Here is a 24,765-nt window from a genome sequence, read left to right as displayed (position 1 = left end):
CACTGTTACAAACGGCAATCAGATCTCATCCAGATCTAAAAAATTCAATCACCATGGTTTCTGGAGTTCGTAACGTTGATCAAGCTCTGGAGGATATTGAACGTGAGGGTGTTAACGACGGACAGCAGGTTCTGAGGGTTCCGCGTGATTCTACGCGTACCACCAGCAACCGTCCCTTCGTCACAACCCCTCACGGCCAGACTGAAACTCCTCCAGACGATCGCACGTTACAAAATATGGCCGGCGCGAAGCTGAAGGGACCAATGGGTCCAGAAGATGAAGCAGACGATCCGAATGAATGGCTCATAAATGAGCAACGGCGTCTGATGGAAAAGTACACTGAAATGATCAAACAGAAGAAGCTAGCCGACCAAACACAAAGGCAAGCGATGGAGAAGCAGCCCACAAAAAGGCCGCGCGCGCCGGAAGAAGGGCATTCTGTTCACACTGCACACACAGAGTTCAGTGATGAAGAGGTGCATAGCATGAGAAAGACAAGGGATACTCATGCAGGAGGCTCGCAGCTCCGCGCGCCTGTGAACATGGCGCCAGGAGCCAGAGCAGATCCGGATCTGCACATGCCATACAGCCCACCGGTCAGAGGGCAAGTGGACGTAACCACACCCTACAGACCAGCCATCCTGGTAAAACACTCAAAGTTTACTGCGCGCATCGCGCAGGCTCCCATCCAGCATAAGACCAAGATGCCAAGTGGTCTGGGGAAATATGATGGCACGACAGATCCAGATGACTTTTTGCAAGGTTTCTATAACACGGGAAACCTAGAGAGCTGGACGATGCCAACGTGGTGTCATATGTTTGCCCGCTGCCTCACGGGCGCAGCGCGAGTATGGTTCGAGAGCTTGCCGACAGGGCAAATTGATGGGTTCGAGGAACTATTAGAAAAGTTCCAGGCCCACTTCGTACAGCAGCGCAGGCACACGCGCGATCCTGATGACATCATGCACTGCATCCGCAGGAATGATGAAACGATTGAAGATTACATCACTCGTTTCAATCAGGAGTCCCTGGCAATCGGGGGCATAACTGAGCAGCTCCTGCGCGTGGCCTTTATACAAGGCGCGCGCAGTGATCAGTTACGACGAGCTCTCGTAAGCAAAGATGGTATGCCCACCACGTGGGCCAAGTTAATGGAGGCATCGCGAGTTTTCGCGAGAAATGAGAAACAGATTGCCCAAGATAGGGCAAGAGAAAGAGCGCATCAGGCTGAATCACCGCGCAGCAAAGAGAAGAGGGCCAAACAGAACTCTGTATGGTCCAGGTTGCAGCCAACAAGTTTTTCTTCCGCGGAAAAACAAGCGCAACCAAGCTCACCCCAGCCCCAAAAGGATGCTCGTAAACACGGGGAGGGTGACAAGAGGGAGGGCGGCAGAGATCCTAGCAGACCTCTGCCAAGAATATGGACTCCTCTCACTAAAACACCTTCACAGGTGTTAAGTACTGAGAATGTCCAATTCAAGCCTCCCAAGCAACTACACTACAAGGGGCCGCAAAACAGTGGTAAATATTGTGAATTTCACAGGTCCCCGGGCCACAACACCGACGCATGCCATCATTTAAAGGATGCGATCGAGAAGGATGTAAAGTCTGGCAGGCTGGCTCACTTGGTGAAAAACCAAAGAATAGAAGATGAGCAACCGGAGGGAGCCTCTGCCAGCAAGAAGTACAAAAGAATCTGTGTGGCTGAGGGGGGACGACAAGGGCAGACGTCAAGAAAGAGAAGCGCGCAAATTCACGGAGATTGGCGCGAGCAGCAAGTCATCTTCCCAAGAATCAGGGGAGGCCCTTCAATAAGCAGTCCTCTCGTTATTACCACACACATTGCTCATTACGAAGTGTCAAAGGTCCTGGTGGACACTGGAAGCGAATCTGACATTATGTATGAGCAGTGTTTCAGAAAGTTAGACCCGGCAGACCAAGCTCGGCTCGAAATTGTGAACGCACCAATCTGTGGTGTCTCAAATGAAATCATACATCCCCTAGGCCAGATTCAATTTGAACTAACTATGGGGGATGATGAGCACAAGCGAGCCGAAGTTGTTAACTTCTTGGTCTTGCCCACCACGTCATGCCACAATATGATCCTGGGTAGGGGAACAATTGCCCAATTTAATGCTGTACCATCGCCAGCGCACGGCGCATTGGGGATCCCTACACCAACAGGCGTAGCATTTGTTTACCGCGATCATTTGTGCGCAGTGACAACCACGCCGCGGGAAGGGAGAATGAAACTTCCAACGGCGGACAATGCGCCAGAGAAGTGGATTTTAAACCCAAAATTCCCCGACCAAACGGTCACAATTGGCGCTACCATTTCAGACGACACGAGATTGAGAGTGAAAAGGTTGCTCACAAAATACATGTCGGTCTTCGCGTGGCAACACTCCGATATGACTGGGGTCCCGCGAGACTTGGCGCAACACTCTCTTAACACGTTCAAGTCGGTGGAGCCAATTGCTCAGAAGAAGAGAATCATGGGGGATGAAAAGGCGAAGGCCATGAATGAGCAAGTTGAGGACTTGTTGCGCGCAAACATTATCCGCCCGATCCGATACCAGACGTGGGTAGCCAATCCTGTGATGGTAAAGAAAAGCAACGGGTCATGGAGGATGTGTATTGACTTCAAGGACCTCAACAAAGCATGTCCGAAAGACTGTTACCCACTACCAAACATCGACGCAAAGGTGGACTCCGTGGCGCCTTTCAAGCTCAAATGTTTCCTGGATGCCTACAAAGGCTATCACCAGATTCAAATGGCACCACAGGATGAAGACAAGACGGCCTTCAGAACCGACAAGGGTGTTTTTTGTTACACAAAAATGCCCTTTGGTTTAAAGAATGCGGGCGCAACCTATCAGAGACTTATGGATTCGGTTTTCAGTGAACAAATCGGAAGAAATCTAGAAGTCTACGTCGATGATTTGGTGATCAAGAGCAGGGAGGAGAGACAAATGCTCAACGACATCGAGGAAACTCTTCAGCGCCTAACGGAAGTTAACATGAAGCTCAACCCGAGCAAATGTACTTTTGGCGCGGAAGAGGGGAAATTTCTTGGTGTAATGGTCACTAAGGAGGGTTTCAAGGTGAATCCTGAGAAGGTGGAAGCCATCCTTGACATGCCTTCACCATCCACCATGAAAGAGGTTCAGAAGCTGAATGGTAGATTGGTGTCAATCAACAGGTTCCTAGCGAACCACGCCAGCAAATCTACTCCATTCGTTAACACCTTGAGGAACTGTTTGAAGAAGAGCCAATTCAAGTGGACGCCTGAGGCTGAGCAAGCTTTCAATGAGATAAAAGAATGTCTCATAAAGCTGCCCGCGCTCACAGCCCCACTTCCTGGCGAAACCCTTACATTGTACTTGTCAGCTGGAGATCGCGCCATTGGCGCAGTATTATTGGTGGATCGCAAGGGGATCCAAACGCCAATATACTATGTGAGTCGAGTGCTCACAGACCCTGAGACGCGCTATTCCATCATGGAAAAATTAGTTTTGTCACTAACACACGCGTCGCGCAAGCTACATAGATATTTCAATGGTCATCCTATTGAAGTACTGACTGGTTACAACATCCAGCAAGTCTTGCGACGTCCCGCGCTCTCCGGAAGGCTGACAAAGTGGGCGCTGGAATTAGGTGAACACACGATCACTTATAAGCCCCGTCCAGCAATAAAGGGTCAAGTTTTGGCGGATTTCATCACGGAAATCCCAGAGGGAAAGATTGAAGAAGCTCAGCGCGAGGTAGACCCTCCGCGACCAAATGATGAAGAAGATGTTTGGAGGCTATTCACTGATGGAGCCTCCAACAGCGAAGGGTCTGGCGCAGGTCTCAAACTGGTGGACCCTGATAATCATGAATATACTTATGCTATCAGGTTGGACTTCAAGAGTACCAACAATGAGGCTGAGTATGAAGCCCTGCTGGCTGGTCTGCGCATCGCGCGCAAGTTTGGGGTTAAAAGACTAGAGGCGCATGTTGATTCTTACTTGGTAGCTGCTCAGGTCAACGGCCTATATGACGCCAAGGAGAACACAATGCCTCTGTATCTAGAGCAGGCAAAAAAGCTCGTTGAGCAGTTTGACTTCTTCAGAATCATACACATCTCGCGAAGCGAAAACAAGTCCGCAGACGCGTTGAGTAAAATGGCATCAACTAATTTTGATCACTTTGGCAAAGATGTCAGGGTGGAAATAATGAGCAGCCCGTCAGTGCAAACGCAATCGGTCCTGGTAATTCATACAACTCCTTCATCCTGGATAACTCCAATAATGGAATTCCTGAAAGAGGGGAAGTTACCGGATGATCGCGCACAGGCGAGAAAGATAAGACACAAGGCACAGAACTATGAACTACTTGATGGTACAGTGTATCGGCGCTCTTATCTTGGACCGCTCATGAAATGCCTGGATGCGGAAGAAGCAAGCTATGTGATTAGGGAGATTCATGAAGGAATCTGTGGAATTCACGCTGGTCCGCGCATGGTGGTTGCCAAGGCGATGAGCTCAGGCTACTATTGGCCAGGCATGTACTTGGATGCGCTAAAAGAAATCCAAAAATGCAAGGCATGTCAGAGCCACGCGCCAAACACCATGCGTCCAAAGAACAACTTGATTCCAGTCACCTCCGCATGGCCTTTCCACAAATGGGCCATTGATATTGTGGGGCCCCTGCCGCAAACGCAAGGGCGAGTGAAATTTTTGGTAGTGGCGATAGACTATTTCACAAAATGGGTTGAAGCCAAGCCACTAGCAAAAATCACAGCGGAGGCGATGAAGCAATTTATCTGGAGCCACATCATTTGCCGTTTTGGCCTTCCTATGGAAATTGTGAGCGACAATGGCAAACAATTCACTGACAGGAAGATGTCAAGCTGGCTCAAAGAATTGCACATCAACCAAATCTTCACGTCCGTCTACCACCCTCAGGGGAATGGCCAAGTGGAGCGCGCGAATCAAAGTTTGCTAAATGGGCTGAAGAAAAGATTGGAGGGAGAATCCCATTCTTGGCTCGAAGAGTTACCTAATGTCTTGTGGGCGCACAGGACATTAAGCAAAACTAGCAATGGCGAATCCCCGTTCAGCCTAACCTATGGGACAGAGGCTATGATCCCAGCGGAAATTGGATGCCCATCCCATAGGGTACTCATGATGAGCAAAACTGATAACGACCGCGAAAGAAGATTGGACCTTAACTTGCTTGAAGGGCGCAGAGAAGCGGCTATCATTACTGAGGCCAGATACAAGAAAAAGCTGGAAAAGTATTATAATCAGCGCTTTTTAAGAGTGCCACTTCAAGAAAAATGATTTTGTCCTTCGAAACAATGAAGCTAGTCGCGCAATACCCCCAGGAAAAATGTCCCCCAATTGGGAGGGACCTTATCAAATTTCAGAAGATCTGGGGAAAGGCGCGTACGCTTTAAAAGATTTGAGCGGAAAAAAGATACCGCGCGCGTGGAACGCGGCACAACTTAGAAAATGCTTCATGTAAAAAGTTCAAATTTGTAATCAAGGCTTTTAAGCCATCATGAATGCTGATTCGCGCTATCTTTCAATATTGGTTCTATTACCTTTGCATACATGTTTCACACTTCCTTTATTAAATTGGAACAATATGACAACATTATATTGACTTCAAAACAAAATAAAGCGAAGTAAAACATACATGCGCGAGCCTTAGCTCAAACGCGTTAAAGAGTCTTAACTCTAAAACGTCAGGGCCTTAGCCCAAAATTACGAGCCTTAGCTCAAACACGTTAATGAGTCTTAACTCTAAAATCGTCAGGGCCTTAGCCCAAAACAAAGAGCCTTAGCTCAAAACACTCACATACATCCATCTTACACCCCGCGCAGCCTGATCATAAAAATCCTTAAACAAAACTAAGGCAAAGTACATGCCATATCATGTTAAGGTCTCAGGTCGACGCCGCGCGCGGAACCATAGTGGATATCTGAGTAACACAAGCTGACATGTAATGGCTAAACTCATACTTCCATACCGCGTGACACCAACGCGCGAAAAAGAAATAACGAAAAATTAGCGTGCATGTCAGCATGAGCAAGATACTGCGAGAGCCACAAACAAAATAGAACAGAGGTTAAGTGAATAATTTCCTTACAACCTTGTTCTTATTTTAACGTTCAAGCATATCTTATATCTATACAACCAAACATGAAGAGATGAATGGAAATGCGCAAGATACGAAAAGGAGATAACAAGTTTCATTTCATTGGATCGAAATTTACAAGTATGATGAGTTACAAACTACAAGTATAAAAGATAAATATACAAAATTTGATGAAGGGCTTCTCAAGTCTCCACGTCGACGTCAGCCGCTTCATCATCCTCATCATCTCGCGCAGCATCTGGCGCGGTCTGCTCTTCATCTCCGAACTGACCATAGTCAAGTTCTTCCTCCTCATTGGAGTCTTCGATCACAACGGTGTCACGAGCAGATTCTTTCGCCGCGCCAGAGCCGCTGGCAGGGGCAACATCCCCCGCGCCACCATCATCGCCACCAGCCCTCTCGCAATCATCAAGCAACTTCTTTAGTGCGCCGAGGTCGGGCTGGTCAGCAAGCGCAGCTATCTGTAAATCATTAGAAAAGTAATGAGTACAAACACTTAGAAATGTTAGTAAAGTAAAACTCATTAAGATCAAGGTACCTGCATAAGGATGGGGATGGGAGTATTCATATACTTTTCCCCCACCGCGGCCATGTCCGCGCAGGCCGCATCGAACTTGTAAGGGTACTCGGATGGGTTCTTCCTCAACATGCCATATTCATACCCATCCGTAAACCCTTCAGCTCGGCCCACCAAACGCGCGGCGGCATTGCAGTCCATCACAAGGGCTTGAAACTCGGCGGAATATTTCATCGCCAAAGCGCAGCGAGCCATGCCCTGTGACACCAGCCATTGGCGATCCTGCGCGAGGCCAGCAACAGACGTCTCGAGGGCAGGAACCTGAGAGTTTAATAACTCAACAGTTTCCTTAGCCTTTTTTAGTTCCTCCTTGTCAGACGCTGCTGCTGCCAAAAATTTTTCTTTCTCCGCCTGCGCAGCACCAAGTGCTTCCTGGCTGGACGCCGCCGTGGCCAAGGCCTCATCTCTATCGGCCTGCGCGGCCGCCAAATCCCTTTTCAGGCGCGCAACCTCGCTCTCCAACGATGATTTCTCAGTAATACTCTTGATGATAGCTTGGTCACGCGCCTCGGCCTGCTGTTCCAAGACACGCACTCTGCGCGCGTACTTGGCAACTTCGGCCTCCGCCAACTGCTGCTTCTCCCGCGCAGCCTGGAGCTCATGCCCGCGCTTGATGTATGCGGTGTTGGCACTTGCTCGGTTTTCACTGAGTTCCGCCTGGAGTTTCTCAGCTCGCGCGCGAGCATCAGACAGGTTCCAGGCGGCCACCTTAGCCTCTCGCTGGGCTTCCACAAGAGCGTCGCGTACTTTAATATAATCACGACGAAGCTCTTGGGAAGCAGCGAAAAAAGCCGACCCAGCGAAAACATGGTCGTTCAGCAAGTCCGCGCGAGTGCGCTCCTCTTGATACCTCCTTTCAGTAGGAGGCACGGCATGAGCCCAGAAGTCCTCGCATACGCCCATGGATTGAAAGGAACTTTCTTCATTAATATTCCATCTCGGGCGGTAAACGTGGTCACCTTCCTGCAAAAATGTAAGAAAAGTTCTAAGTCATAAAACATACTTATAGGGAGATACGCGCAGCGGACCAACAAATCAATACATACCTGCGGGGATGAAGCAGGAAAGTCAGCGCCAGCCCCACCAGAGGTCTGCGCTGCGAACACTTGCGGCATCGCAGGGCTGGCGCGATCTCCTAAGGAGTCTTCACCTTGAACCCCCTCGTCCTCCTCGTCTCCTTCAACAGGCCTCTTCTGCTGCGACCTGGAAGGCTCCAAACCAGCCTCGCGGGGAGGGCTACGTGCAGGAGGAGGCGAAGGAGGTCTCGACGCCGCCAGTTCGGCGCGCAACACCGTTTCCTGCTCCTTGGTTATCCCAACAAGGGGAGACTCAGCACTAGCAGGAGCAGGACCAGAACCAGCGGCGCCGGCAGCTGCGCCAGGAGTATCATCAGCAACTGTTGTACCAGCTACAACTCCTATGAACAAATAAACAAGGAAGGGTTTATGACTAAGTCCAAAAGGAAAAATTCAGAAGACAAATGTGCAACACTTACCTTGGCGCAACTCTGTTCGCGCGTCGAACATCGCCATAAAATTCATCCTACCCTTTTCAGAGGGTAGAACAGGGGACTTCGATGGAGTCCCCGGCGCAGCCGTAGCACCTTGTGGCGCCTGCGGCTGATCTGTTACCGTCGCCGGCTCTGCAATCATTCAAATAACCAACGGTTTAATAATAACTCAGTCAGATGAAGATAAGCAAAGTATACCTGTTGCAGGCGCGGCGCGGCTTCTCTCTTCAGCAGCGCGAACGGAGGAGGCGACGGCACCATACCTCAAGTGGACAGGAGGTCTGCCCACTCTCACAGGCAGAGAACTTAAAGAAACCTTTGTGGTTTCCTTAGGTCTTTTCGTTTGAGCATGGGGATGAGCGACAGGGGTGTCCTCTTTCTTCTGTTTCTTACTGGCCCCTGCGCCAGATTTCCCCTTAGCTTTGCGCTTTAGTAGAGGCACCTCCTCTTCCTCCTCCTCCTCTTCCGCGAGCTCTAGCTCGTAGTTTTCAAGCGCATCTACAAAAACAAGCGACAGAACTGTTAATAAACTTGGGTATTCTAAAGGAATGAGCAGGATTGCGAAGGCTTACCAGGCGCGTCACCGTCAAAGTCAAAATCCAGATCCACTGGGATGAACATGTCATCGAAGCGATCCGGGAAACCAACCTCCCCAACGCCAAGTTCGACGGAGCCGCCCTCCACATGTTCATCATAAGCGGCAAGGATGTAATCCTTGGTGACTGCGCAAAGACAAGTTAAATGATATCAGCAAAAGAACGATGTTCGCGCAACAACAAAAAACAAAAAAAAAAAAAAAAAAAAATAACAAAAACACTTACACAACCCGTCGACTTGGATAACGGGCTCAAGCGCGCTGTCGGCCCAGAGCCTGCTCATCCCGACCCCAACCAGCGCCTCCTCGCAAATTTTCTTCGCGGGGGATGGTTCGGCGGTCAGCTTTTTAACCCATGCGCCAGTTGGGTTCTTGAGGACATCCTCATCCGCAGGCGCAGAAGTGATAGAGCGCATGGTCATACGGATGGGGATCACACCGGCCTTAATGTAAAAAAACCTCTCAGACCAGTCATGAAGGCTCTTGAATGAAACAGTGGAGCACTTCACCTTCTGACTGCGAGGAATAAAAGAGATCCAATTGTCTTGGATCTTGGCCTTATAAAAATATTGAAAGCGCCGAGGAGTGGGTTCCTCGCGCTGGGATTTGCACATGAACTCAAAGTGAGTCACGCGCACGAGTCCAAACGGATGGACTTGGGATATGTGAATCCCATAGAACTTCAACAGTGCACCCACAAACCTTGTCATCGGGAGACGAAGGTTGCAGTGGGTGAAAAAGTGGCTATATAGGGATATATAGCCGGCAGGCGGGTCCGCCGCCGTTTGCCCGGACCTAGGCAACATGCAGCCAAACAGGGTGGGAAACCCCTGAGAGGCGATGAGGTTGTCGAGATCGGCCTGCTTCAATTTGCAGGGGATTTCATTCCACCTTTTGGTGGCCTTGGTCCTCCCTACTTCCTCCGATGTGGTTTCAACAACCTTCTTCCCCTTTCCTTTTTGCTTCAATGTCGACATCACCACAGATTTCACACGGCGTCTTCGAGAGGCAACGGAGGTGATTGAAGGGCTAGACGAGTATGAACTATCAGACATACAACTATAATAGCCGATAATCGAGGATTCCAATCGATGTAAACACTCAAATCAGAAATTGAAAGCAGAAATTTGAATTTTAGAAACAATGAAGATGAAGATAAAAATTTCCTAAGGGCCTGCTTTTATAGGACCAGGAGAGAGAAAAGTGGCAGCTGATCGGATTCCACGCGCCCCCACTCGCAGGGGCAACCCAAGGAAGGCGCGACACGTGTCCCTAACAGCTGTGTGAGGGAACAAAAAGATGTAACCGACCTGCCACGGAACAGACACGCGCCCTCACTCGCAGGTACAAACCAATGCGAGTGCGACACGTGTTCAAGACAGCTGTGAGGGGACGTGAAAGGCAACTGTAGCACCTCGAGCACACGAAAAGTCTGACACGTTTACGGCGCACGTCATCACCAACCAACCACGTGTTTGGACCTTTCGTTTTCAACCAAATGGATAGAACTTCGCGCGACGATGGAAACAACCAAGAAAACGACAAAACCCCCTACAAAAGGACAATTCAGTGAGTCTAATATCTATCTTACCGCGCTCGCGCGAGATAAGACACACATTAGACTGGGGGGGCTTGAAGAGGTATGTACCCGCCTCAACACCAATCAAGGCGGGTCAACCCGCAAGATAAAGACATTATGAAGGCACAAAGCCAAAACCCAGGCGCATGGCGCATACAAAACATGCTCAGGCATCATATGCTCGCGCATCACATATGCGCGCGGCGCATATCGCATGCTCTTGCACATCACATATGCTCGCGCGTCACATATGCGCGTGGCGCACCAGCGCGCGGCGCATATCACACGCTCGTGCATATCACACCTGCGCATGAAATATCTGCGCGTGAGAATAAAAAGAAGACTTCGCGCATCCTCAGGATGGGCGCATATCACACGTGCACATAATCAACCTCGTCCTTATCCAAATCAGGGTTAGGGCAACCTTGATTGTGCACGTCAGACAATCTTCTAGAAGGCATCTTTTTAAGGAGTAAGAATATGCTGATGTTGACAGCTGCCAAATGAAAGGTCGACAACTCAGCATGACACATGTGCTACCACATGATTACAACCAACGAGAAAGCGCCAGGTGTCCCAGAGGACACATGGCGCAGTGCGGTTGGAGGAGGCCAACGAGGCTGAGCCCAACCAGTGGAAACCCTAGCACTATAAATACAGCATCAACTCCACTTTGATGACACATTCATTCACACTCAATCATTGACAGTTACAAGCAGTGATATCACATTCAATCATATTGAATCATACTCACTCACAGTCAGTTACAGAAAGACACACAGTCACATCATCAAGGGTATTCAGCGATTCAGCAATACTCTTGAGATTCACTTACATACAACATTATTATCTTCTCAAAAAGATACTGATTCTCACGCCGGAGGGTTACCCCAAAGAGGACCCCTCTGTCCCTTTCTGAGGGGTAAGTAACGGCGCTGTTCATTTTGTAGGTGGAAGAACTCGGATCCAGAAGAACCATCGGTGAAATAGTTTAATCACACCCGAGGAAAGTAGATCTGCTACTAGTGAGTAGATCCACGTTTCTTCATATATTTATTTAAATTTACATGGATGTGTTATTTTCAGAACCAATAATAAACTGAGAAGTAGATAGTGCATTTATATAAACCAGAGCTAGTGTGAAAGAAAAACATGTAGTTACACTGGTGCCTTATTCGTCACATTCAAATTCATTATGCTGTGCTCTCGTTTCTTAACATATTATTGGTTCATAAATGACCGTCTCTTTTTGTTATATATATTTATGATGAAATATTGATAAATATATTTGATTTGTATTGTAGACTTGAAATGGAGAATCCAAGCTGTCCAGTGAGGTACCTGCCTCATCCAAGGCCCAAAGACAACTGTGTGGGAATGGTAGTTAAAGCATCCAACTGAAGGAGAGTAGATCACTAGGTTTGGAGACTATATATATAAATAACGTTGTATGCATGACGGACTTGGATAATGTCGTGTGTACAACATGCTTTGTTTCCGCTTCATTTGCTATCCTGCTATTTGTTAAACCAATTGCAAGATAAAGAACATTATGCATGGTTGTTTTTACATTCTATTTTAGTACCATAAAATCTGTATCTAAATTATTGGTAATCCGATGAAACATGGTGTGTTAAGGTTTCGAATAGTGATGCATATCTCGGGTGTGCATGCATGAAATCGAAAAAACCGATCCGAAACCAAAATGATCAACATGATAAAATTGAAAACACTGAACATAATAAAAACAGATGGTTTGGTAATGATATTCCAAAAACCGAATTTTGTTATCAGTTTTGATTTTGCATGTACCCAAAAAACCGAATCGAACAGAACCTATAAAAATAAACAAAACCGACTTTTGTTATTGAATTTATGATATATAGATGGTGTAGCCCAAACTCTTTAGACCCAAAATGTGTGATAATTAATTAATCATTATTTAACAAAAAAAAAATAGAATAGAAGTTTTAGAGACAAATACATTATTTTGGTTCATTTTTTTTTTCAAAAATTCTAAGCATAAATGGCAAAACCAAAAAAACAAAAACTAAACCAGACCCGCTATGAAAGAAGTCGAAAACTAAAAAAATCAAAATAAAGATTTTTATTTTAAAAAACCAAAAAAGGTTTGTACGTGTTTCGTTTCAAAAAAGGTTTACGTTCTATTGTTAACAAAGTAACCAAATACAGTAAACTCATTTATATATGGAATGAACTAGGGGTAAGCAAAAAACTGTTCGGAACCGTCAGAACCGAGGAACCGGAACCGAACCGGTGCCTCAGAACCGCTAATGTGTGTACCGGTTCGGTTCTCGGTTCTCAGAATTTGCATTAAACGGTTCCCGGTTCGATTCCGGGTAAAACCGGCGGTTCTAAACTTAGAACCGAATAACCGGAATATTCAAAACGTTTTAAATAAGTTTACCAATCACCATTTTTATAGAGTAACTTATTAACCGGCATCCATTCAATCATTTTTAATTCAAATCTTCTTTCTTTACGTTCAAGAACTAACAACCATGATCAATTTTTATTTAAGCTATCAAGGTAATTTAATATAAAATGATATGATCTTCTATTAATCTATCGTTGCTAATGATTTTTTTTAACTTCAACACTTAGGTTTTAATAACAGATGTTCATGTTGTAATCTAAATTAGTTTTACCGTGAAAGAAGACATACAATTGTATAAACTTGTTTTGTAATTTGCAAAGTTTCCATAACTCATTTGATAAATAAATGATCGAACCGGTTCTAGCCAGAACCGCTTAGCGAGAACCGGCTTTAGCGGTTCTGGAACCGAACCGGTTTACTATAATAGGTTCCGGTTCTATTTTTCACTCATTTTCGGTTCCGGTTCGGTTCGGTTCTCGCGGTTCCGAACCGTTGCACAGCCCTAGAATGAACCACCAATTGACTATCCACCATCACAACCGTCGTCCGCCACGTCCAAATCAACCATCCACCAACATAAAAGCCTTCCACCACCAATGCCGTCTTTAGATAGTAAATTTGATTATTATGCAAGCAATTTTAATTTTTCAAAATTTGACTACACATAAAATTTTTATATTTTACTTATAAATCATGCTTGGTGTAATAGTTTAGGAAATAAATAATCAAATTTCTTTCAATAGTTTTTTCTTTTTTAGTTTTACTTCTATCTGCCTCGTCATTAACTTTTTAAGTAGAAGACCACAACATGTAAACAACATTGGCTTTTAAGAAAGCAAATCTAGACATGAGGCGACACAAGGCGCAAGGGCTTGCCCTTCAGGCTAAAAAAGGCAAGCTCTATCCATCAGGTGCAGGTTGAGGCGTGGTTCACAAAAAAGCGGCCCGAGACACGCGCCTTTTATACATGATGAATTTTTTATATACAACTTTTTAGGTTGCATAGTTAGGTAATTTATCTATCAAATAACATACAAAGATTGTTTATACCTAGTTGGGTATGATGCGCAAAAGATATATACAAAAAATTATATAGCCATATTGCATCTCGTATTTGAAAAACTGTACGTTTTTACGCGTTGTGTCTCATTTTTAAACCTCATTACTTTTTTGGTTTAGATGACCATGTGGATTCAGGGATGTGCAAGAAACCGAAAAAACAGATCCGAAACTGAAAAATCAAAAATCCGAACCGAAACAAAAATTGACGACTTGCATGTTTGGTTTTGCATGTGATAAAAACCGAACCAAACTGAATTTCTAGATTTTTATTTTTATTTAAAGTAATTTATAAGTAATTAATAAATATGTAAGTCAAATATTTTTGTCCAAATCAATAATAGTTTATTAGTTAACATTTAACAAAACTATTTACACATAAATTCATTATTTTCGGCCAACTTTCTTTTCGGCTTAAAATTTTCAAGATTAAATGCCAAAAACCGAACCCAAAACGAAATCGTAAAACTGAAACCAAACGATTTCAAAAATCCAAAAACCGATATTTTGGTTTAAGCCTAAAACCGCATCGAACCGTACCGGACACTCTGGATCAGTGATTTTAATTGTTGTTAAGAAAAAAAAAATACTTTAATAAAAATAAAAAAGAAAAATAATTTTAGTTGTCTTCCCATTTTAATTCACAAACACACACTCCAATTCTGTGAAGTCTTCACAGATTCGATAGCAGCCATTGTGAAACCTCTTCACGCCGGTAAGCCTCTGTTCACAACTCTAATTACACCAATTACACACACTAATTCTATTTCTAATTCAATCACCCCCCAAATTTCTAATTACAAACCCTAATTTCCATTTACTTCATTCAAAATGATCTTTCTTTTCCGAAGAAAACACCCAATTCAATCTTTTATCATAAACCCACTTCAGTTTTTATCCAATCAATCCAAAGGTGTTAACTTTATTCCATTTGATCCCCTTAAACCCTATCAAAAACCCCCAATTTAGCCTCTTTAGGGTTTTATCAGTTAACCCCTATTCCACTTCAAAATTCCCAGAATATGAAATGCCAACGGTCACCTGGGGCGTCGTCCACGGCCGAAAAGAAAAGCTCGTTTCGCGGGTAATTGTTTCCGATTACTTGAAATCGATAGGAATTATTCCGGATGAGTTAGAGGAAGTCGAGTTACCCTCGACGATCGATGTGATGCGTGAACGCGTAGAGTTTTTGCAGAAAATCGGGTTGACGATTGACGATATTAATGAGTACCCGTTAATGCTCGGGTGCAGTGTGAGGAAGAATATTATTCCGGTATTGGGATATTTGGAAAAAGTTGGGATTCAACGGTCGAAAATGGGAGAGTTTGTGAAAAAGTACCCGCAAGTGCTTCATGCTAGTGTCGTTGTTGAGCTCGTGCCGGTTATTAGGTTCCTTCGCGGGTTAGATGTTGAGAAACAAGATATCGGGTATGTGTTGATGAAGTATCCCGAGTTGTTAGGGTTTAAGTTGGAAGGAACGATGAGTACTTCGGTTGCGTATTTGGTTAGTATTGGTGTTAACCCGAGAGATATCGGGCCCATGGTGACACAATATCCGTACTTTTTGGGGATGCGAGTCGGGACGATGATAAAACCGTTGGTTGAGTATTTAGTTTCGTTAGGTTTACCAAAAAAGGTGTTTGGCTAGAATGTTTGAAAAGCGCGCGTATGTTATTGGTTACGACCTTGACGAGTTGGTCAAACCGAATGTTGACTGTTTAGTTAGTTTTGGTGTGCGAAAAGAGGTGTTAGGTTCTGTTATCGCTCAATATCCACAAATGCTAGGGCTTCCTTTGAAAGCTAAGTTATCGACACAACAATATTTTTTTAACTTGAAGTTAAAGATCGACCCAGAAGGGTTCGCGCGTGTGATCGAAAGAATGCCGCAAGTGGTTTCTCTTGGTCAAAATGTGATAATGAAGCCCGTTGACTTTCTTGTTGCACGAGGTTTGTCGGGTGAAGATGTTGCTTAGATGGTAGTTAAGTGCCCGCAGTTACTTGCTTTGCAAGTTAGTTTGATGAAGAATAGTTTTTACCTTTTTAAAAGTGAAATGGGAAGACCATTGAAGGAGTTGGTTGAGTTTCCTGAGTATTTTACTTACGGGCTTGAATCAAGAATTAAACCGCGGTATCAAAGATTGCAGCATAAGGGGATTAGATGTTCTTTATCTTGGTTTCTTAATTGTAGTGATCAAAGATTTGAAGAAAGATTGTATGCGGATTATGTTGAAAGTGAGCTTGACGGGCCGAGGTTTGTTATGGGCGGGAACTTGGATTTACCGGGTGGTCAAATGGTGTCGGATGATGAAGATGAAAGTGATGATGAAATACTTTATAGGCGAACTGTTTCTCTTTAGTTATATGTGTAACTGATATACAATTGTATTGAGATTTTGTTAAGTGTTTCTTTTAAAGTTATTAATTTTGAGATATGATATGTTCTTTGTTTTTTTTTCTGGGTTGATTATGTATGGAATTAATATGGAATTCGTGAGTTTGGGTAGTATTAACGGTTTCAGGTCAGTTTCAGGTCGAGACTGCGAACACATTTAGGTATATGAATCGGGTCCATTACAATCTAGCACACTTGCAGGTTTGTTCTTTATTTTTTGTAAAATGTGTTTTATTATGAAATTATATGTAACTAGTTTATATACCCTGCCGCAACAAAAGTGTTGTTAAAGAAGTAGTTACGTAAAGTTTATTATTCGTCTGGCACCTAGTTGTAGCTCAATAAGCTGCAACAATTGATGTACATTCACTATATTTGGTAATAAATCAAAATAGCCATATATCACAAGCAACCTGCAAAATCTTGCATTAATGTAAAACTATTAAATAATTCTGAAGATGGTATTATATTGACTGTTGACTACAGATGAGGATAATTATAAAAAACTTGAAGCACCAACAAACATAAAGTGTACTAAATATATGAAAATAAAGAAACGTACAGTCTATACATTTTGAATTGTTTCATTTGTTCATTTTTATTCTTTTATAAGCAATATTATAAAAGCAAAATGTACATCTTGGTTCTAGCAATGGGGTAAATAATTGTCAATTTCTTGTTTGTGTATCGAGCACAAATGTTTTGACTGCGGGAGGGGTTCGACATTGCAGGCCTTGTTGACCTGAGACGATATATATGTATCTTCATCGGTTGCCATTCCTGCATCCACATGAGAACGTACCTATTATAAATTTCGAAAGTGATTATTGCGAATGCGTATCACTTTCGTTCAACACTACACTTTAAGCTGTTCTCACGTAAAACATACTTATTGATGAATAGTTAACCAAATCTGTTAGAGTACCTAACCGAACTTGTTATAAGCTGACAATAAATAAATTTTAACTGTAGCAGAGTAAAGCAATCAAATGATGGCGGTGGGTGGAGGAAAACACATAGCGAAGACGATGGTATGTGACAGAAAGGATCGATTGACGGTGGATATTTGGGGTCCATCGGTGGTGACGCTCAGGTATCTATCTATCTCACTCATCTCCTTTGGTTATCAATGGAAAATAAGGTTAAACGAGTCATGTTTGTGTCAACATGTGAATATCCATGACGTATATGGTTCATATGTCTAGGTTCTGGGCAAATATTTGGGTTCGTGTCGGATTGGTCAGATATTAGTCAACCATTGTATTGGTATACTGGTATGAACTATTACTTTTTAGCAGACTACACATGGAAAAAGGTTGGGTCATAATTTGTTTGGAAAAAGTCAACAAACTATGAACAATCAGTAAAAGTCAATGTCAACACACTATATTGACCATTTGAAACAGCTACCTCAACTTTAAAATTACACATGGTACAACAAATCAACCAGGGTTATGTCTTTACATATCACACAGTGAATCAAAACACACCAGAACACGATCAAAGTGACGCTTGAAGTTTTTGTGGCATTTTGGAGAGAATTGTGGCAATCGATGACATGCAACGTAAGGCGGTGTTCAATACCTCATAAGAACAACCTGGTCTCACTATATCCTTCACCTGCAAATAACAGAAAATTAAGTATTTTGTGTTACATTTAAAATAATTTTAATTTGTTTGGAATAAAATTACATAGTGATTAATGTTTATACCATATCAAGTTTATCATTGACCTCCATTATCTTCTCCATGTAGTCTTCGTTTGTTAGACCCTGTAACCATCCCACTTGGTTTATGTCATCTGCCAATAATTTCTTCTGTTCTGTGTTTATTATGCTGTTTACAAACATATATTCCAATAAGTTAAAGGGCAGCCATAAGTAAGTACTCATTAAGTTTACAGAGCTCAAAATTAAAAAAATGACAACTGTCACTTCAAACCTGAGTGCTTGATGATCACTGATAATGCAAGTATCTGAGTCATACAATGTAAGTGAAGCACCAACCACTGGTTTTTCGTCTTCCCACTTAAGATGAACAAGCTGTAAATTTGACACATTTCATAACTAAATGATCTTGGCAAGGGCTGCAAATGAGCCGAGCTAAGCCTGAGCTCGACTAGGCTCGAACTCGGCTCGTTTAACTTATAGAGAGCTCGAGCTCGGCACGTGAGTAATTTTTCAAGCTCGTGCTCAGGCCGTTTACTATTTGTTAATTAAATTATATATATTTATAATTATTTTAATATAACTATCTAACTATAACACAATATATAGTATTATTTAGTGTTTTTATGATAATTTTATATATAACAATGATAATTTTATGATAACATTTATAAAAATAATAGGCTTGTGGGGGATAAGTGAAACTCGGGCTTGTTTATTAAGCAAGATTATTTTTAAGCTTGAGCTCTGACTAGAGCACGTTTAAGCTCTGACTAAAGCTAGAATTGAATCTATATTGCTAACCGAGCTGTCTTGTTGAATTATTGATTCAATGAGCATCGTTGATGTTTTACTTTTAGAACCTTCTTGCTCTTTAGCATAAGATTTTGAGCAAGAATGAACTCTTGTTGGGATTTTTACATTTGGTTATCATTCAGAACCATATCACATTCCGAATCAAGTCTAAATACAAGTTTTCCAACAAGCCTTACAAGGAGCTCTAGGAATTCTAAATAGTTGTTTAAACAACAAGTTTCACTCATAAACATAGTTAGACAATTGTTTGTTACCCGGATAATAAAAATTCACGCTTCCAACTTAATATGAGATAAGACAGAGGCAACAAAACAAAAGGTTCACGCTCATTCAATTTCGTCGTTCACCATCTAACACAAATTTTGTTAAAAGCTAATTTATATGACATTTTAAGATCATTAATTATATTAATACTTAGACCTGATAATACAATGTTAACTCCGTCGAACCGAACCTAACCTACTACCGACTTGCACATTAAGGCGGGATCAACTCTCTCACTCACCACCTCAAATCATATACTTATTTACTTACACGACATTACATTATACATATTCTATTTATTTATACTGTTATACATTATTAACTTGGCTATCATAGAACATTCCTCATGCTTCGGCCGTGGTCCTCTTTAACGAGTTTATCTATGTTTTGTAGCTTGAATATATATAGGGTTGTTTAAAAAACTTGTGACTCGCTCGATAAAAGCTCGAATAAAATTAACTAAAAACACTTGATTTGAAACAACATATGCCGAATTGATTCATTTGTGTAGCCGAGCGTAATTCAAGTTTGAGCTCGACTCGTAAACAGTTGGATATAACCTCGGTTCATTTCGAAACGTTAGAAGCGGAGTAACTATACAACAAGATACTACTCGATATTCCTTTGTTAATTTTTCAATTCTAAACTTATACTCACTAAAACTTAACTTGACACTTGATACCAATAACAATAATAATAATAATAATAATAATAATAATAATAATAATAATAATAATAATAATAATAATCTTCTCTTCTCCAACTCCGATTATTATTATCATTTCCGATCTCCACTTCCCGGCGGTAACACAACCACCTCCGATGACGTCATCACCACCAGACGACTCACACCACCAACCCATAAAATTCGGGTCACACGAATCCCTAACCCTGGTCCAAACCCTGACCGACGTGAGCACGATGACCCGCCTCCTCCACGAATGCATCGCCTACCAACGCAACCTCGACCTCCAACTCGAAAACATCCTCGTACTCCGACCAGATCTCGACAGACACCTCATCTCCCTCCAGAAATCCTCCGACGTCCTCGACCTCGTCAAATCCGAATCCAACCTCATGCTCTCCAACGTCACCTCCACCTGCCTCCTCGCCGACCAGGTCTCCGGAAAGGTCCGGGAACTCGATCTCGCCCAGTCCAGGGTCCACGAGACGCTGAACCGCATCGATGCCATTGTCGAACGCTCCGATTGTATCTCGGGCGTCCAGAAGGCGCTGGAGACTGAGGATTTTGAGTCGGCTGCGGATTGTGTCCAGAGGTTTCTGCAGATTGATGCCAAGTATAAGGATTCGGGATCGGATCAAAGGGAGATGCTGGTTGCGGCCAAGAGGCAGCTTGAGTCGATCGTTAGGAGGCGGTTGGCGGCTGCGGTGGATCAGAGGGATCATGGGGCGGTTATTAGGTTTATTCGGATTTACTCCCCGTTGGGTTTGGAGGAAGAAGGATTGCAGGTCAGGTTATTCGGTTTGTTTTTAGTTCGGTGTGTAAATGCATAGAATTAAGGTTTAAGTACATGAAATGGAGAGATGTAAATATATGAAAATATGAATGATTCGGGTCGGTTGATTTGGTTTATCGAGGGTACAGAAAGTAACTGATAACCAATTTGTGGTTAATTTGGGTTTTGGTTTATGGTTCAGTTCGGTTAAATGTATGCATAAGTACATGAGATTAAGGTCTAATACATGAAATGGAGATGCAAATATATGAAAATACGAATGGTTCGATTAATTTGGTTAATCAAGGGCACAAAAAGTAACTGAAAACTGATATTTTGGTTAATTCGGTTTCGTTTAGATTCAATTTGGTTTCGTCGGTTTTCGGTTCGGTTAATTGAGTGTACAAAAGCTAACCAATAACTGATTTGTGGTTAATTTGGTTTTCGGTTCAGTTCGGGCAAATGGATGTGTAAATGCATGAAATGGGGATATATCAATCAATCAATCAATCATACCCAGTAAAATCCCACCGACAGCAGAGCTATAGGTAGGGTCTTGGGAGGGTGGGATGTAGGCACACCGTACCTCTATCCAAAGGAATAAAGAGGTGGCTTCCAGAGAGACCCTCGGCTCTAAGAACATGTGTATGAAGCAAAAGAAGGAAATCAAAGTTTAACAGTTATATAAAAAACTACTACTAATTATAATAATATTAATAATAAGGTCACAGTTTAACCGCAATATAAAAGCTAATAATAATAATATAATATGTAAGGGAAATACCATTATAATGTATATATGTGTGAACCCTCGGGTGGGCAAAAGTAAAATTGCACTAATTTTGACGTTATTTTACTAATCTCGTGAAAATAACGTTAAAAGTGGCGGAAGGTTAATCAGGCATCATGTGGTGGCGTTGATAGCCGAAAGACAAGGGCACATGCACCGATCAGCCGGTGTCCCGATGATTGAGTGCTATGTGCCTTATGTCCAAGGCTTGATGCAAAACTACTATCGAGCCGGGGGTCTCACCGGAAGCAGCCTCTCTATCCCTATGGGATAGAGGTAAGGCTGTCTACATCTTACCCTCCTCAGACCCTACCATAGCATTGCTATTGGTGGGATATACTGAGTACGATGATGATGAAATGGGGATATAAATATATGAAAATGCGAACAGTTCAGTTTCGGTTAGTTTGTTTAATTAAGGGTATAAAAGTAACCGAAAACCGATTTTTGGTTAATTCGATTTCGTTAATTTCAACTTGGTTTCGTCGGTTTTTGGTTTGGTGAATCGTGGGTACAAAGAGTAACCGATAACAAATTTGTGGCTAGTTTGGTTTTCTGTTAATTTTTCGGTTTTTTATTCAGTTTTGTTAAATGGATGCATAAATACATGAAGTTAAGGTCTAAATGCTATGAATATATGAAAATACGAATGGTTCAGTTTTGGTTAATTTGGTTAGCCAAGGGTACAAAAAATAACCGAAACCGACTTCTGGTTGATTTGGTCTTCGGTTAATTTCGGTTCGGTTTTGTGTTTTCAATTCAGTTTGGTTAACGGTTCAGTTTTTGTTCACCCTGTTTGCAGGCATATGTTAGTTATTTAAAGAAGGTGATATCTGTAAGGTCGAAGCTTGAATTTGAGCAGTTAGTGGAGTTTATGGAACAGAATCAGAGTCAGGTTAATTTTGTTGCGTGTTTGACCAATTTGTTTAAAGATATTGTGTTAGCAATTGAAGAGAATGAAGAGATTTTGAAAAGTTTGTGTGGAGAGGATGGAATTGTGTATGCAATCTGTGAGCTTCAAGAGGAGTGTGATTCTCGAGGCTCGCTGATATTGAAAAAGTATATGGAGTTTAGGAAGTTGTCGAAGTTGACGTCGGAAATCAATTCTTACAAGAATGATCTGCTTTCTTCCGGTGAAGAAGAAGGACCGGACCCTCGGGAAATTGAGTTGTTTCTTGAGGAAATATTGTCGCTTACGCAATTAGGCGAGGATTATACTGGTTACATGGTTTCGAAGATCAAAGGGCTGAGTCATGTTGACCCCGAGTTGACTCCACGAGCCACTAAAGCTTTTAGGAGCGGTAATTTCAGCAAAGTTGTTCAAGATATTACTAGTTATTATGTGATCTTGGAGGGTTTCTTTATGGTTGAAAATGTTAGGAAGGCGATAAAGATTGACGAGCATGTGATGGACAGCCTTACAACTTCCATGGTTGATGATGTGTTTTATGTGTTACAGAGCTGTTGCCGCAGGTCGATATCGACGTCCAATATTAATTCGGTTATTGCAGCGTTGAGCAGTGCTGTAAGTTTGCTTGGTGGTGAGTATACTGATGCTTTGCCGCAGAAAATGAGGGAGCCAAATCTTGCGGGAAAGCTGTTTTTGGGTGGCGTTGTGCAGAAAACAGGGGTTGATATTGCTACTGCTTTGAATAATATGGATGTTAGCAGTGAGTATGCTCTTAAGTTGAGACATGAAATTGAAGAACAGTGTGCTGAGGTTAGTAGTATTGTTTTTTTTTGTCTCTCATAAATGTCCGTTTAAGAAATATAGGTTTTCATTTGTTATTTCTTGATAAGAAAACGCTTTCATTTACTGAAAATAGTTAAAAGATTAGCTAATGAATTTTTCATTAGTTTGTTTATTTAGAGTTGACATGTTGGAATCCAATGTTGAATTGTAGGCCTGCAAACGAACTGAACGTTCATTGAACTGTTCGGTGGGAAAGTCGTTTATGTTTGTTTATTTAATAAATGAACGAGCATGACCAAAAAAGCATTTAGTTAAACAAACCAACATGACCACATGTCTCGTTCGTTCATTTACAAGTTCGTGCGTTTATGCTCATTTTGTTCATTAGTTTACATTTGTTAAAGTTTGCTAATATATTCATTTAAACTTTTTATGCCTGCTACAATTTAGTATAGTTCTAATAACTATTTAGGTCTAACACACTCGCATTTACTTTTAGTTCAGTTATGTTCGCTCATATATGTTCACTCATGTTCGTTTGTTTACATTCATGAACCGTTCGTTTAATACCGTCAATGAACGGACATTAACTAACATGAACACATGCGTTTTCTTAAGGAACGAACACGAACAAGAAACCTGTTAGTTTATTTTTTTTTTGTTTGGTAACGGTTGAACATAAACATGCACCTTTCGTGTCGTTCTGTTCGTTTACTGGCCCATTGAATCATCTTGATGTTGATAACCTATTAGATGTTAAATTATACAATTAATATATTTGATAATTTCAACAAAATTACTTTGTATCAGGTATTTCCTGCTCCAGCCGATAGAGAAAGAATCAAGTCATGTTTATCTGAATTAGGAGAAATGAGCAACACGTTCAAGAAAGCGTTAGTTTCCGGGTTAGAACAGCTTGTAGGAACCGTCACGCACCGAATCCGACCCATGTTAGACAGCGTTGCAACCGTCAGTTACGAGCTTTCAGAAACAGAATACGCAGAAAACGAGGTAAACGACCCGTGGGTCCAGAGGCTTCTTCACACTGTTGAAACCAACACAGGCTGGCTCCAACCGTTAATGACCGCCAACAACTATGACTCGTTTGTTCATCTGGTTATCGACTTCATTGTAAAACGGCTCGAAGTTATCATGATGCAAAAACGGTTCAGTCAGCTTGGTGGTCTGCAACTGGACCGAGACGTGAGGGCGCTGGTTAGCCATTTTTCAAGCATGACTCAACGGACTGTTAGAGATAAGTTTGCTCGGCTAACCCAAATGGCAACGATTCTTAACTTGGAGAAGGTGTCTGAGATTTTGGACTTCTGGGGTGAGAATGCGGGGCCCATGACTTGGAGACTGACTCCAGCAGAGGTGAGGCGGGTTTTAGGTATGCGGGTTGATTTTAAACCCGAGGCCATTGCTGCTATTAAGTTGTGATTTTCGGTTTCTTAAAAAGAGATTCTATTCAATTTGTAACAAGTACATTGTTCATATGCCATTATCTATGCTTGTAGTACGTTTTACTATGATAAACCTTACTTGTACTTTGTTTTACCTTATGTAGCTAGTTTACATCTCTTGGCTACATTTTAGTGTTTTGAAACCCGGACCAGTCTCCATGCCGGCAGCCTAAGCAGTTAAACGGCTTTCAAAACGTTCGTTTATTAATCTTCCTGTCTCGATTAATCTAACAATACTATTAAAGCATTTAATTTGCTCCACATGTCGTTCAGCTAGGGTGTCCACATCAATGCCATATTATTGTCAACTCACCAATTTCCTTTTCTATTATTGTCAAATCATCTTATACACCTTAT

The 24,765-nt window shown here is 42.5% G+C and overlaps 1 protein-coding gene, 1 long non-coding RNA gene and 2 pseudogenes across 2 annotated transcripts; 3 read left to right on the top strand and 1 right to left on the bottom strand.

Moving 5' to 3' along the window:
- LOC143621688 (ent-kaurenoic acid oxidase 2-like) overlaps nt 1-11,810 on the top strand; it is a 40,657-nt pseudogene extending 28,847 nt beyond the window's left edge.
- Nucleotides 11,811-14,562: 2,752 nt separating this feature from the next.
- On the top strand, nt 14,563-16,228 carry LOC143621773 (transcription termination factor MTERF4, chloroplastic-like; annotated as a pseudogene).
- A 1,507-nt stretch (nt 16,229-17,735) lies between these two features.
- Nucleotides 17,736-18,365, bottom strand: LOC143621730 (uncharacterized). The gene is made up of 3 exons (XR_013151589.1): nt 18,200-18,365; nt 17,971-18,094; nt 17,736-17,878 (listed from the first exon to the last, which is right to left on the bottom strand). It is a non-coding gene; the product is annotated as an uncharacterized LOC143621730 (long non-coding RNA).
- A 1,414-nt stretch (nt 18,366-19,779) lies between these two features.
- Nucleotides 19,780-24,553, top strand: LOC143621771 (conserved oligomeric Golgi complex subunit 4-like). Its single transcript, XM_077093094.1, has 3 exons — nt 19,780-20,475; nt 22,055-22,972; nt 23,756-24,553. Exons 1-3 carry the CDS (start codon nt 19,828-19,830, stop codon nt 24,383-24,385), a joined length of 2,196 nt encoding a protein of 731 aa, XP_076949209.1. The 5' UTR covers nt 19,780-19,827; the 3' UTR covers nt 24,386-24,553.
- Nucleotides 24,554-24,765: the final 212 nt, after the last annotated feature.

This window comes from Bidens hawaiensis, unplaced genomic scaffold, assembly GCF_021521415.1.
Source record: "Bidens hawaiensis isolate Kalapana, Puna unplaced genomic scaffold, B.hawaiensis_p1.1 tig00002935_1, whole genome shotgun sequence".
Lineage (NCBI taxonomy): Eukaryota > Viridiplantae > Streptophyta > Magnoliopsida > Asterales > Asteraceae > Bidens > Bidens hawaiensis.
Note: the sequence above shows the minus strand (reverse complement) of the source record. Positions and strands in the feature narration are given on the sequence as shown.

Coding starts and splice junctions, on each gene's coding strand:
- LOC143621771 (XM_077093094.1), top strand. CDS start 19,828: ATGACGTCATCACCACCAGACGACTCACACCACCAACCCATAAAATTC. Junction 20,476..22,054: donor TGGAGGAAGAAGGATTGCAG/GTCAGGTTATTC, acceptor CCCTGTTTGCAG/GCATATGTTAGTTATTTAAA. Junction 22,973..23,755: donor TTGAAGAACAGTGTGCTGAG/GTTAGTAGTATT, acceptor ACTTTGTATCAG/GTATTTCCTGCTCCAGCCGA.